The sequence below is a fragment of the Sturnira hondurensis genome, unplaced genomic scaffold (assembly GCF_014824575.4).
Source record: "Sturnira hondurensis isolate 20B ecotype Veracruz unplaced genomic scaffold, ASM1482457v3 Scaffold0004474, whole genome shotgun sequence".
Lineage (NCBI taxonomy): Eukaryota > Metazoa > Chordata > Mammalia > Chiroptera > Phyllostomidae > Sturnira > Sturnira hondurensis.
In genome coordinates this window covers 12,116,600-12,132,185 of record NW_028077105.1, presented here as the reverse complement: position 1 = coordinate 12,132,185, position 15,586 = coordinate 12,116,600, and the positions used below count along the sequence as shown (strand labels likewise).

The 15,586-nt window shown below is 38.0% G+C and overlaps 1 protein-coding gene across 1 annotated transcript in view; it reads left to right on the top strand.

Annotated features, from left to right (window-relative positions):
• RNF217 (ring finger protein 217) overlaps nucleotides 1–15,586 on the top strand; it is a 104,297-nt gene that overhangs the window by 80,117 nt on the left and 8,594 nt on the right. The window contains exon 3 of the mRNA XM_037045831.1: nucleotides 5,908–6,072. Within this exon, the coding sequence (XP_036901726.1) occupies nucleotides 5,908–6,072 (165 nt within the window). The remainder of the gene's footprint in view (nucleotides 1–5,907; nucleotides 6,073–15,586) is intronic.

The following is a 15,586-nucleotide window of genomic DNA, read 5'->3' as shown; positions in this document are numbered from 1 at the left end:
GAAGGCCATGTGCTACTGGCATTGCCGTCAGGGAGAAATCCCCAAGTGGGAGGTAAAGCCTTAGGGGATAAGAATCACGGCCAAAAAAAAAAAATTGCCAGTGAGACAAAAACAAACTCATAGATACAGAGAACACATTGGTGGTTACCCAAGGGGAAGTGGATTGGGGGATGATAGGGAGTTCAAAATGTTGAGGGGTGTCAGTTGTATGGTAAAGGATGGTGAGCAGATTTTGGTGGTGATCGCTTTGTACTGTATGTCACACTACGGTGGTGTACATCTGAAACATACCAGTAATCAGCAAGCAGTCAAACCCTGCTTTCCCATGGGGAGAACCTCCCTCCTCTGCCATTTTGCTTTAGGATTTGACCTCTTAGGGAAGGAGACAGTGCTTGCTTGATCATCAAAGACTTCTTTTCTCATCTTTCTAATACGGTACATTTCTTCAGATTCTTCTCCTCTTCAAGAAAACCATCTTACATTGTTAAAAACTTTTTATAACTACGAGACCTGCCTATTTACATACTGGTCGGTCTCTTTAGGCAAACCCTCATCTGACAGCCATAAGTTTTCCATGTTGCGTATGAGGAGTTTTGGGGACCACGGTGTGTTTTGAGAGGAACAGCTAGAGTGTAGGTGCATTAATGTAAGACTAATCGGACCCAGTTTGGGGACACTTTGGCAATTCCCGGAGTCAATCCAGCTGAAGTGACATCTCTGTCTGAGCTACGCTAGAACTCTTGTTATTCTCCACTGTACCTTGTGCTCTCAGGCCTCTGTGGTGGGTCCTGAAGTGTGACCCCATCACTCTTCCCAGGGACATTGCAGTCATATTTCGAGGTCATATTCTCTCTGAACGCTACCCTCTAGCCTTTCCTGAAGCATCTTTCCCACAGCACCCACTTGCTGGCGGTTAGTACATGGTTAGTTACCTCTTGAGCTTATGTCTATCTCCCTTCAGTAAATTCCTTGAGGAAAAGTATTTACATTCTTTTTTTATGGGTCTAAAACCAGGATACTTAGTACCTGTTGCTTGAAGGTGCTCAATAAATATTTGTCTTATAAGCAAGAGAATAGATGAATATGCCTTATTATTGAGTATTTGTCTTAGCCTGAAGTTCTAAAAAAAGCAAATTATTCTTAAAAACTGGGTTAGCTTATGTTTGAAATGCTAAATTCTCATGTGGATGTTGTCTAATATTTTGAGTTTGATAGGCAGTGATTTTGTGATTTATTTAAAATAATGCTTGGGTTGGCCAAAACATTTATTTTTTCCCATAAGTTGTCTCTAGTAGTGCTTAGATATCTTTAACTTCACTTGAAACAATGTTTTTAGATTGTTATTGTGATAGCTGTCATATCAGTGTGCATTAAAAAAACTTATCAAAATTGGTGCATTTTTGTGTAGGTATTTTAATATTGAAGATAGAAGAAAATACAGAACATTTTCAGCATATTATGTTTCATTATTTCAAGAAGGTAAAAATGCAACTGAAATGCGAAAAGATGTGTCAGTGTGTGGAGAAGGTGCTCTGACTGATCAAATGCGTCAAAAGTGATGCTCAAAGCTTTATTCTCGGTGGACAGTGCTTCACTGTCTGGTAGACCACTTGAAACTGGTAGTGGTCAAATCAAGACATTAATTGAGAATAATCAGTGCTATAGCACATCGGGGATAGCCAACATACTCAAAATATCCAATAAAATTATTGATGAAAATGAAACGTGTTTTTTATTTTACAGAAAAAAAAAACACACAGACTTTTTGGCCAACCCAATGTGTCCATTAAGAGTGTATAGAATTTAGACACAGAAAGATTTAGTTGGAGTGCTCTTTGGCTTTGAATTTTTTTTTATTTTGTGGGTAATTTTTTTATTTGGCATGATGAACTGTCAAGAGAAAATACCATTTGCTTAGGGTAAAGTGAGTTGGTTTAACCCATCACCTGAGTGTTATTATAACCCAGGTTTCTGGTAGAACTAAAGGAATTCAAAAGGTAAAAATACAATATAAAGCTATTTTACATTTCATGGCTTCTGGGACAAGTTAAGATTCCTAACTCAGATAACTTTATTCTTGAAACATTTTCATCCCTGCCTCTTGTAGAAGACTTTGCACATTAATCATGATACTCAGTAAAATGTCATGTGGGTAAAATATTTGGTAAACATCATCTGCTAACTTAAGAAGTAATATCATCTCAGTCGTTGCTTATAAATTAGATGTGTTGGCTTTTCTTTGAATTCATGTAATGTTAGCCAGTATAATTTACTGAGTACCTTCCATGTGCCAGAAACTCTGTGCTGCTTAACTCAGGAAATACAGGATGAATGAGGCGCAGCCTTCGCCCTCAGTGAACTTGCAGGCCGTTAGGGAGATTGGACATCTACACGTTCTGTAAGACAGATACCGAATCTGGTTGGTACGAGCAGGGAAGACATCGTAAAGCAAGCAGCATTTGATTTGGGTAAGATTTCAGTAGACAGATTGTGTTCGTTGGACTTTCTCCAATTACAAGAAGCAGAGATGTCCTCTCTCAAGCTACGTCAGTTAAGGAGGTTTATCATAAGGCTCCACAGGAAACCAAGGGCAGGAAGGCTATCTCAGCAACCGCCCCGGCAGGCCTCGTGGAGAATTGGACACTAGCAGTGGTAGCGTGAGGACCCCTTGATTGCCTCACTAGCTATGACTGCTGTTCCCCTTTCTCCTGTGATCTCCACTGTGGTCACTAAGCTGTGTCCTCTGTCTTTGCCTTCACAGCGAAGGTAGAGTGTGTGTGTATCACCATTTTACTCCTCAAGAAAAAATGTCTAACTTGGTTACTATCTCTTCAACAGTAGGCACCCAACTACACAAAGCATATGCCAGGAGCTCACTCCTGGTGTAGATTAGCTGTGGCCAGAAAGATGGGGTCACAGGGTACAGAGCAGTGCTTTGTGCTTCTCAAAATTCAGCGTGTCTATCTGGGGACCTTGCTGAATGCAGCTCTGAGTCAGGAGGTCTGGGTGTCGTGCGACTCTTTGCTTCATAACCAGCAAGCTCCCAGGTGATGCTGGTGCTGCTGCTCCTCGGACCACACCTTCATGGCAAAGATGGCCAGTGGTGACCTCTGTGTGCATAGAAGTACTCAGAGGGCAGGCACTCTGTGGAGGGATTTGTAGTGGTAAGATGGCATTTCACGTGGAGGAGTAAGTGTAAAGCAAGTGTTGGAGGCAGATGCAGTGGTGATGTCTCCATGGGGGTTATGTAAGGCCGGTTTTGAACATGGCTAAGGTCAGAATGCATAAGACATCTTCATACCAAAAGGTCGGTATTTAGACCATTCAAGTGCAGTCTCTGAATAACAGGGTGGTTGAAGTTGGCTATTAGCCCCTTCATTTCTTAGCCCAAAACAAAGAAATAGTTAGTTTACTATTTGCAGTGAGAGACAGTAAGCAGTAGGGCCTGAATTTGACTTACTCGTCCTTCCTTGAGAAATGAATGCAGATCCTTTCACAGGTTTGTCGCCAGGTCTGTGTCGATGGCGAGGACTGGCAGTGGGATCTGCAGTAGCGTTTCACAGCCGGCATCCTAGGTATTGGCACCAGGTGTCTGGTTCCTTATCATTCTGGGGCCTTAGGAGAATCAGGCATTTCTAATTGTCTTCATTAGAGATTTGTGGATGTGATAGTTCAGCCCTCCGTCCCAAATATCCTCGGACCATTATAATGCCTAACTACCATGCAGTTAAATCCCGGTTTCAAAGTATCATTACATTCATTCTTCTATTCATTTCATAAATGTAATCTAAGACTGACATTTAAAACCATCGAGTTATATTTGTATTTGGTGATGTTAGAGTCCAGTATGAGTAATGTCTAGTGTAACAGAACTGAATTAAGTATTTAGACCCATCTGACATAATGGCAGATACTTGAGGAAAAGCAAAATCTTTCTGTATCTTCCTCATTTCATTCATTGCATTTGAAAATTACATTCATTTAGGCCCCTTGTAGTATTTAGATCTTTTCTTCGTGGTTCAGTGACAGGGGAATAATCATGCTATATTCTTTTATCATCTGGAGCTCACACATTTTAACTCAGTGTCTTACTTTAAATATGACTTATTTACACTCTAATGATCAGAAAAGTCAAAGGTGGTTAAGTGACTAACTAGTAACATCTCTTTTTCTAAAAATTCCAAGGGTTATCTTAATTTATGTGAGAAAAATCTTTAAAAGATTTTCAAATTTCCCCTTATGTTGGTAATCCTGGTAAATTCTTACATACCGGATACTTTAATCACATGACCTTTGACTTCTACAGTTTGGTTTTCAGTCATCAAAGAAAGAATGCTGTTTAGTGCAAGAAAGAGTTTTGGCACAGTGAAAAAAATTCTGGCCTTGGAGCCAGGCATTTTGTTGACATTTCTTTTTAACACATACTTGCTCTATTAATTGGGGTGAGTTATTTAATGTCTGAGCCTTGTGTTCCCCCCTCTGTAAACTTGTGGTGTTCTTACCTACTTTGCAGCGTTATTTTGTGATAAAATTAAGTAATGTGTGTATTGCAGCAGTATAAACATTACCGTATGACTTTTGTTACTATAATGGCAAAAAAATTAATAAAACATGAAGAGTTTTAACTTTTCTGACAAAAATTATTTTGCTTTGATATACATTAAAAAGATAAGTACTCTTGTTACTTCATATTTGCATGGGAAGAACATTATTCATGACGTAGTGGCAACTGCAGTGCTTTGAGCTATGAAAGGAAGAGTTGTGGTTATAATTGCCCCTCGATTAACATGTATATGGGAACCACCATTGTCAAGGGTAGTTTTCCAAAAAAAGTAAGTAACAATTTTGTATAGCTCACTAAGAGAAATTCTAACTGGTTTGCAAAATGTAGCCAGTAAATGCACGTGTGTTAGAGTGAAGTAGTTCATATGCAGGAGCTCAGAGAAAGCTAGTCAGTTATCAGTATTGTTCATGATTAGACATTTCCTTAAGTCCCTTTAATCAAACAGGTCTAGGAAACTCAAGTTATGTTCATATGTCTTCAGAGGGTGAGGACCAGAAACACTGTGTAAGAAGGAGATACCCACTGTCATTCAAAGTAAAGGAAGTCAGATAAAGTCTTCCATGTCACGTGGAAAACAAATATTTTCAATGAATGGACACACACTCTCACATGTACTGCCACACAATGAAAATACAAAGACATCTTTCTGATGGTTTCCTAGCTAACGGGCCACAGAACCCTCAAGACTGATATATTTATAATAAGATCCTTTGTATTATTTGTTATAATTAAAAAAGGATTGTCCATTATTTTAGGCAGAGCTTCATGGCAGATGGTGGTATAGCAGTTTACTTGCCAGTGTTTTTTTCTTTGTTGAAGCATCTGTGAGGTTTTGATTTTTATAAAAGTGAATGAAGCCATTCATAAGAAAAGCAATGGAAGTGCCTGGGAAATTGGGTCAAGAGAAAGGCAAATTTAAGGGCAGCCTGAGTATGTGGAGTTGGGGCATCGTGAGCCTTCAGGTTTTATTCTGTGTTTCAGTCTAGGGGAAAACCTTAAGACCAAATTGATTCCCAGGATGTCCCAAGTGTTTAATTTTAGCATAGCATACAAAGTATAGCATAATTTATAGCTAAGTATAGCAAAGTATAGCATAGTATAGTGTACTTTACTATAGCATAATTTATGTATCTCATGCAGTCAAGTCATCTATGCCAAAGCACTTCTTTCCTCTTTCAGTAATAAAATAGTCATATTTTACTCTCATTTTACATCTTGTAGAGGGAAGATATTTTAAATCTGAACAAATGGTAACCTTTTAGCTACCATTTGCATCACCATTTTTATCCTCTAGACACTTTTAGTGTTTCTACTGGTACTTAATCCTACTTTTCCTTACACAGATCCAGTGCCCCACTTGCCAATTCGTCTGGTGTTTTAAGTGCCACTCTCCTTGGCATGAAGGTGTTAACTGCAAGGAGTACAAAAAGGGAGACAAACTGTTGCGTCACTGGGCCAGCGAAATTGAGCATGGGCAGAGGAATGCCCAGAAGTGTCCAAAGTGCAAGGTGAGGTGACCTCTTGGAGGAAAGGAGAGAAATATGTACATCTGAATATCACTGGATACTGTCATTACAATATTGAGGTGAATTGTATGTATAACTTTATTACTGCATGTACGGAGAAAAAAGAATATTTGCTGTTTTTCATTTTAGAAGAACAATTATGTTACATAACTAAACTGACATTTTTAATATATGAACAATATATATTCTTATTTGCATTGCATTTCAAAATTGAGGAAGGCTGCATACAAATACTGATTTTAAACTTCCAAATTTGCATTGAGAAATGGAGATGTGTGCACTGGGTAAAGCTATTATGAAAATAATATGAAAATTTTATTTCCAGTTTGCCTCGTGTATTATAATCACTCCATTAGGCAGGCTCTGAACCCGTGTAAGCCTTTGCTCATCTATCACTTCAGGATTACAGTGAACTGATTATTTGCTTTTTGTAAATTTGGTGAGTTCGAAGCTAAGAGTTAAAATCAGTACTTAGGAATTTTACAAATCCCAGTTTTAGGATGCTAAGTTCCAACGTGCTTTCCAGATTTTAATTATTCAATTCCTTTTGGTAAAACATAGTAATGCAGTATGTAAGTTACATTTGTTATCATTTAATTTTCAAAGGAATGTTGTGGGGAAAGGGGAGTGGCTGCCATTTCAAGATGTAGAGACGGTTTCAGAAAAGTTAAGTAATAGGGGAAAGTGAACTATGTTCATCAATAATTTATTGTGATACTGGAATTAAGGAGATTTACTTGTTATATTTCCCTTTAGATAGTTTATTACCTTAAGTCCTGTAATAGGATGCTGTGGACAAGAATGTATTTCCAGAGAATGCTTAATTTGCTGCTTTTCACATAAAATTAGCACAAAAGCCACGTCTGTGGGCTTTTATAGCCGAGCTGCAGCTGTGTCATGTGTGGTTGCTGAAGAACTTGGAGGGTGCTTGTTCGACCTCAGAGATACTCCCGCAGAGATACTCCCGCAGTTCCCCGGCACCATACACACCACTGCCAAAGCAGAGGAAGAGGGTGGGGCCCATGACTGCTTCCAAACAGTGCGCGTTGGAAAATAAAATAACTTCTCCCTTACCGCTGATTATCCATTTTCACTCTCCACACTGCTTGAAGTCACTGCTTTTGAAATGGTGGTTATCACGCCTGCCGTTTTCTTAGTGTGCCAGAGTCTAGGCCCTAGTTGTGAGGGAGAGCCTGATTACTTAATGGCCGATGCTTTCTAAGATATAAACTGTGTTGCATCCAATGTCCTATTTGTATGAAAAATAACTATAAAATTTGTTAACTATTCCCAGATTAAATTAAAACGTGACTACATATATCATTTTATTTAAAAATTAATATATTGTCCTAAATAGAATGTAAAATAGAAATAAGTGAAACTATGATAATGAAATTACATGTATTTCAACATATAAATGCTCAGGTACCAAGACATTAAAAGATAAAAAGAAGTCAATTTTTTGCAGCTATTTGTAATGCATAACTTTGGATTTAAGAAAACCTTGGGTTTAAGGAACTTTAAATGAAGTTGAAATGTTATTAATACCTACCCTATACAATTGCCATTTTTAAATGAGTACAAAATAAGTATATCTGTACATATGCTTATGCATTTATGTATAATCCTAGAAAACTCAATATATATTAAAACCATGAAACTTATTTTGGGCTGATACACAAAATAAAATTAAATTCTAAAATGACCTATTCTCATTTTACTCAGTAATTATATAACTAAAAAATAATCCATTATCTTTTAAAACCATGCAAACATTATTTTGCACTTATATGTAAAATGAAGTTGAGTTCTATGACCAGGTATTTATAAACAGGTTTTCACCTTCATGAATGTCTAATGCATTAGAAAAATACATGCAAGATGGCCCCAGCATTGCAGGACAGCCATAAATGCCAGCATCAGCCACCTTTGTGACAACAAAACATCCCCCTACCAAAATAAAATTCTGAGGCGTTTCCATGGGCTGAGGGCCTCAGTTACAGATTTCAGCTCCGAGAGGGCTAAAGTCTAAGTGAGCAGTGTGGACAGGGGAATGTTTGCATATGAATACAAGTGGGGCCAGTTTTGCTAAAGGATCTAAAGCTCTCATAGATCTATTTATTTTTATTTTCATTTCAGTTTTTAAGAGTTGCTTTTGTTTCTGTAGCAAACTCAACTTAGAACTCAAAACAGGGTGCACGTTTTACTGGTGGCAGCAGTCAATAACAAAACAAAGGTTTGGGGCCCGTGAGGAAAGGTGCATTCCTGAATACCTGCTCAGTGTTTTCATTTGCCTTAATAGACTTCTCCAACACTGTATGCTCCTCTCCCCAAGAGGTTCTTCTCTTCATTTCCCCATCTCAGTAAATGGCAACTCCAACGCTCTAGCTTTACAGATTGTTTTTTTACAGAAATTTTACAGATTGTACCTTGAGATGTCTTCAGGGTCGACCACATCTCAGCACCCCCTGTCATTAATCTGCTCACAGGTCATCGTCATCTTTCTCTCTCTAAGATTTTTGCAATGCTGTCCTGACTGTTTTCTTACTCTTCACAGTGTTCTTAATGCAGAAGTGAGGCTATTAAACATAAGGCAGATTACATCACCCTCTCTCAAAACCTTCCATGGCTCCCACCTCACACAAAGCTAAAGTTATTTCTTATAATGACCCTTTAAGGCAGGGATGTCCAACATAAGGCCCTCAGGCCGCATGCAGCTCAACACAAAAGTGTAAATTCACTTAAAACATTATGACATTTTTTTGTGATTATGTGTCACAACATATTTAATGTGTGGCCCAAGATAACTCTTCTTCCAGTGTGGCCAGAGGTGCCAGAAGCTTAGACAGCCCTTCAAGGTCACACCGTGGACACGCCTCAACACCATTATTTCCCTGAAATCACCTTCTACTTCCTTCATCCTCCTCCAGCGACGCTGCCCTCCTTGCTGCCCTTCAGAAACATCAGGCGTGTTCTCTTCTCAGGGTCTGTATACTTGCTCTTCCCTTTGCCTGGAATCAGATGTCTCGATGGCCAGACCACACTTTCATGTGTTTGAACAAAATTCAGCCTCTCAGTAATCATCTTCCCCTACCTTAATTGATAATATGCCCCTTACATGCTTTATTGCTTCTCCAATATTACATTACATATCACTGTTTAAAGTAGTGGATATATTTTACAGCCTGAAAGCAAGGATTTTGGTCCTTAAAGTAGCTTCAGTATCTAGAGCAGTCCTGAGTCCTGTGTAGCACTAAACGGAAAATTCTTGAATGAACGAATGTCATTTTTCTTTCCTCCTTACGTGGACTTTCAGTGAGACTCCATTATGTGCTCTGTAAACACGGTCCTTTTTTCTCATGAATCTCACAGAAGGGGAGACACAGAAGTCACACTCACAATGACAAAACACTGTTGTACTTCAGTGGGGCTTTGCATAAAGCAAGGCAGTTCATGATGAAAGGGACATCTCATTCATTTGGGGGAATCCAGAAAGAGCTAGGTTGTGAAGGATCATTGTACAGATTTTGGCATGATCCATGGTGACGGTATCCAGAAACGGGAGTATTACAATGAAAAGTGCAAGGGCACAGAGCCAGGAAGTGTGTGCTGCAGAAAATAGCCACGAGTACTTTGTGGTTCCCTTAGAGCAAGGTTGACAGAGGGAAGTGGTGAAAGGTGGAGCTACACAAGGAAACAAGTCTGAGCTTTGCATGCAACATCAAGAAACCAGGATTTTATCTTCCAGACCGAAGAGCTGTAAACAGGGGAATGGTGGTATAGATTTATATTTCAGGCTGGTTGTTGTTGATCATGTGAAGATAGTTGTAGACATCTAGAAGGAAATGATGACAGTATGAGCTAAGGTACTCGTCAAACAGCTGGAGAGGAGAAGGATTAGATAAATATCTTGGGCCTAACACTGTCTGACCTTGGACATGGGAAATAAAAGGAGTATATCCACCAGATACCTAGCTTGGGTGTCCAAATGGTTGGAGATGAGATGAAATATGGAGATGGACCTAGTTTTATTTTGTTGTTGTTGGGTCAGGAGGACATGGAATAATGATGGATTTGGTTTTTCTTATTTGAGTTTGAAATGGCTTTAAGGCCTATGGGTATGGATGGCCAGCAAACCGTCTGCAGCTCAGGAGCCAGGTCCACAGTGGCAAGTACAGAGAGAGATCTTACTGATGAAAGTTGAAACCACTTGGGTATGGAAGAGATGACCTAAAGAGTATATTCAAAGTGGTGAGCCGTGAGTGGAATTAGGGATGGATGGCGACATTGGGACCTAAGGGAGGTAAGAGGCGTACCTAGAAAGGAGTGCTCTTAAAACCAAAGTATATGAAAGGTCAGAAGGAAGTAGGGGTCAACTGATTTAATGACACTGATAGATACAGTTAGATAAGGATTTAAGAATTGGGTTTGATAATTAGAAGGTCATGGATAACTCTCATTTGGTTATTTTAGATAAATATTTATGAGATGCTTTGTGACAGGACCTTTGCAAGTCTCCTTAGTATTAAAAACAATAAGCAAGATGAACATGATCTGGACCTTTTAGCTCTTACAGACTGGGAGAGTAGAGGGTTTGAGTGGAGAGATATACCTAATTGAAGAGTTTTTAAATGTTAAAGGAAGAAATGCTGAGGCAGCGCGTACAGTACCGGCGGCTTCTCAGTTCACGGACGCAGTGGCGTGGATGTGCTGTGCTGGGCATGCTCTCCCTACCTCTGAGTCCTCGTCACCAGTGAACCGCTACTTGTCCTTCATTTTTCAGATCAAATGTCACTTGCTTAGAGAAGCCTCTTCTGACCCTTCCACCAAATCTAGCTCCTATTAAGTACTCCCTTCACAACTTGTTCTTTTACTCCACAGCATTTGTTCTAGCTTAAGAGTGCATGTTTATTTGCACAATTGATTAATCTATGTCTACACCTTAAACTGTAAGCTCCTTAAGGGCAGGTCCTTAATCAGACTTTATCAATAGACAAATAAACATTCATTCAATGCATGCGTGAATGAATGTTTCTTGGAGAAAGATAGACGATCTCAATGTTCCAATAACGGGGTTGCAGCATTCTGAGAAGGTAAGTAAGAAAAGCAGTGAGTACAGAGTGTTCCTTTAAGAAGTTTGGTAAAAATGGAAGGGTGAGGGTAATTATTGACTAGAAGGTCATGTGGAATTAAAGGAAGGATTTACTAGGATGTGGTGGTATCCAAACCATTGGCAGGCTAAGGAATGTACAGTCACAGAGGGAAAAGGTGAAAATGAATGTGAAGGAGGGGAAACTGGCCTCTGAATATTTCTGAGAACACGACGAAGCATGGGCTCAAGGGAAGTGTGATAAAGAGGAAAAGTAAAATCAGGGGCTAATTTTTAGTGCAACTCTACCCTGGAGAATAAGAATAGGACAGTACTCTACATTCTCCTTGAAAGAATTTATGTCACCAATCGACCATAAGACTTTACTTGAAATATATACAAAATTCCCTGTGACAGAGAAAACCAGTACATTGATGGGTAATTAAAGTTATCAGAGTATTGGCTTTAAAAAGCTAACATGGCAGGATGCACCAACAAATTTTGAAATCAACATTTTATCCCTGTGGTACAGTCTACTATGAATAGAGGCAACCACTTCTAGTGTGACCTGATAGGTGAGAATTCCTATCTACCCAGTCCCTTTCTTCTTCCAGTTCGTATTGTTATTTTGATGCTTCTTTGGATGGTCTTTTACTTTTAAATAATGTACTAGTTTTTCTGTTCAACAATCTCAACACTTTTAGATGGTAATGAGGATCTAGCGTTCCTACAATTCTGTTTGCTTCCTCCCATTTCTGTCTTCAAGCTGTAACTTTGTTTTTATGTTGTCAGATTTAATGACACTCACATTCTGTTTGAATATAATATTTAATACTAGTGTTTTTTTCTAAAGGATGATTCTGACCTTTAAAAACACACTGCGTGTTCACATAATCAAGCACATATACTCGTGGAACTCGGATTACGTTTCCTTTTCTATGAGATCACAACTCTAGGAAACATGTCCCCAGCATCCTTGTTCAGTGTCAATTCATTTACACCATATTTTGTTAGGCCTCATATTTGGAACTTACATGCCTTTTGTGGTGTTTTGTTTTTCCTGAAAGTTCTCATGGCTGTTCTTTTTGCCTTATTGAGAGTAGAAATACCCACATTATTTATCATGTTATTTTATATTTAGTTGCTGAAGAATTTGATTGCTTAATGTATATTCCGTTGTTATTTTTTGAAGATGTTCTTGAAACCAACAGACATCCTATACCTAATTGGGCTGATTGCTTTCCAGTGTTTTCTCTCAGATTTCTTAGCATCATTTTTGTTATGTGCTAATGCTCTCTTTTCTTGAACTTTACGTTCATCTGTGAAGTACTTCCGTGGGTCATGGCCCCAGATTAAACTCACAGGAGCCTTAGCATGTCTGGAAATGTTATAGTAATTTTATAGTTGGACAAGAATTTTAGGTTCAAAATATCTTTATTGTATCTTTGAAGGCTTTGTTTATATGTTTTCATTTTTAAAATATCTATGTTATAAAGAATTGGTATAGTGAGCTAAGTGAAGAACTAAGCATTACTCATAGGATATTTTTTAGCTTTTCTCATACTTGTTTTCTGATCAGTCCTTCCAGATGTCAAAAGCCACTAATGCAAACACATATATAAAAGTACAGAGTACATTTTTTTGGTTTCAGCAATATATAACAGTTAACTTATTTATTATTCCCTGCAAAAAGAATGAAATAAGCTCTCATTTCTTGGTGAAGGAGATAAATCCTTGCAGGCAAATATATACTGATTTAATTCTGAAATGGGTTGCATATTTAGCAGTTCATTTATTCTTAACTCTTTTGCCTTATGATCAAGAAGAATCTGTATGAAAATAGAAGGCTTAATTCTAGTTCTATTTTTAGAAATCTGTGGACATTTTATTAAATGTAACAATATAAAAAGGATAGTTACTAAAATATATATAGTTTTATGAATAATCTCTTATTACAGGTGTTGGTATGCCCTATGAAGAATAGCATAGGCTCAGAAACAGTCCATATTGTTATTTCTCTCTACTACAGTGTAGACTTAGAAAAACTCTTATCAAATAAACGTCTAGCACATTCTGAACATTCACCTCATGAGTCATAGTGTAAAGAGGTGTAAACCACATTTAGTGATTAAATACTGAACTTGAGTATCAGCCATCCTTATTTGTTACAGATGGAAAAAGAAACTCTGTGAGTAATAGCAAAGCAAGTGGCATTTGTGGCTTATGAGTAGTCAGTTTAAACTAATGAATTAGGAATATCTCGTCTACCCTACTGTCTCCATCTCTTAGGTAGAAAGAAAATGTTGATTCTAAATGATAGCCACTTGGATGGTTCATTTTTTGTTTTAGCAGACTTAACTCACTGAATGTTTTGAAGCTATAATAAGAAATAAAATGAAATTTATGTAAACATAATTTAGGCCTACATTTTTAAGGCTCTATATTTTAAAAATAAAGATGGCACTGTCAAAGTGTGGTCTTTAACAAAATATACAGGGAACTCATTTAGCATATGAAATTTACTATCCCTCGACTATCAGGAGTCCAAAATTGTAACTTGCTTAGCAGATGTGAAAAATAATGTCTCCTGTTGCACATTAACTTGTATCAATTAGTTTCTCTGTATCATTATACTATATTCATATATAATGAAGGTATATTCACAATAATATTAAAGAAAGTGCTGTATATTTAGCAGTTGGTAAATTATGGAATCATTTTTCATGATTAAATTATTGCCTTTTGTGTGTATAGAGTATTCAAATTAATCTATAAAACCACACTACTGACTTTGACCGTCTCGCAAAGTACAAGGTCAGTAGTATTGTAAGAGCTTGGAATTTTATCATCTCCTGTGCAGAAATATTATCAAACCAACAATATTTTAGTTGCCTGCCATTTTCAGAATATAATTTTAGAAATAAAGCTGTTCAGAGAGAGTATAAACTGTCAACTTTGTGGTTTAAATGAAAAAGTCAATTTATCTCAAAAAATTTTAGAACCCAATGAAACACTATGACACACAGATAGAAAATGACAGTGAAAATTGTAGGTGAAATTGAGGCAAATGCACTGTCAGTGACAAGTTTAACTTATTAGAACAAACTTCCTGTTAGGAAAAAGTTTTGATACTGTTTTAAAGAAACAAAAAAGTTGCTCCCCCCTCTCCCCCCCAAAAAAAGTTGAAATGAGGAAAGGCTCAGATTTGCCTCGAGCAGGAGAACAAACATGTTTGTCTAGCTAATGCAAAGATTATGCTGTCATTTAACAAAGAACATAATTGACCTCTGGTTTTATAATAAACAGACATGAATCAAAATTCTTTCTCCATTCACTCTAGCAGATTACTTTTCTAAGCTCTGTTTATGAGTAAGAATGCCAATCTTGTGGTGCAGTTATGAGGCTTAAAGGCACTAATCTATTTACAATGCTTGGCACATAATGGGCTCCGAACAAATATTAGTCTTTTTCTCTTTGTAAGTCAAATACTATGCAATGTGACCAGGAAATGGTAAGCTTCATTGTCTCCATTTTAAGATCAAATACAATATACAATTAAAACATTGAGTATGTGACGAAGTAACCTTTATTTTGGCTGCTCAGCAGTTCTCTTTGGACATGTTCTCACCTAGTGCTCAGGTGGTTTAGAGAAGGATCAGAAATGGTGCCAGGGTCCGGCAGGACCTGTGGCCCACGTGACTCCTGAATGCCTTCCCCCGTGCCCAGTGGGTGTGGGCACCGTGACTGTTCTTCAGAATCGCTCCCAGCAATGGGTACGACAGAGAGGAATTGCTGAGCTCAGAGTGGATTTGTCAGGAAGCTAAAAAGCTTAAGTTTCATAGACCCTCACCTGAATAAGCTCCTTTTGAGGCTGTGTATCTAGTTTGTGTTTGTAATTTACATTCTTCTCCTTGGAGAGGGCCCCTCGGATTAGATAATTTTAGGCCCCATGAAACCTGGATCAACTCTGACTGCACTGTTAGGTAAAAGAAAAAAATTTCAATGCTGTATTAAATGGATGGGTTGGCCAATAGCATAAAAAAGTAAGTTCTGCCTATATTGACCAAATAATGACTTGTTAGTAACCCTTAGGTGCTCATATGCCTTTACCTACCTAAGAAGGTGTTCTCTAGTTCAGCATTCGCCTAACAGTTACCCATGTGAAGAAGTGAGAAAGGGGGCCAGGTGTGCACTTACATTGCCCAGGTATTCGGTTTCCCATGTTTTTAGGTGGGTAAAGGGAAAGGGATAGATAGAAACCAGTGTCATATTGATCTGACCCAGTATGTACCGAACAATGGGTTCAGCACTGTCCATGTATTATCACATTTTTAGTCTCCTGTAAGTAGTTTCATTGAAAGTGAGGCTTAGGAGACATCAAGTAAAGCTTTCTTTGTTTTTACACAG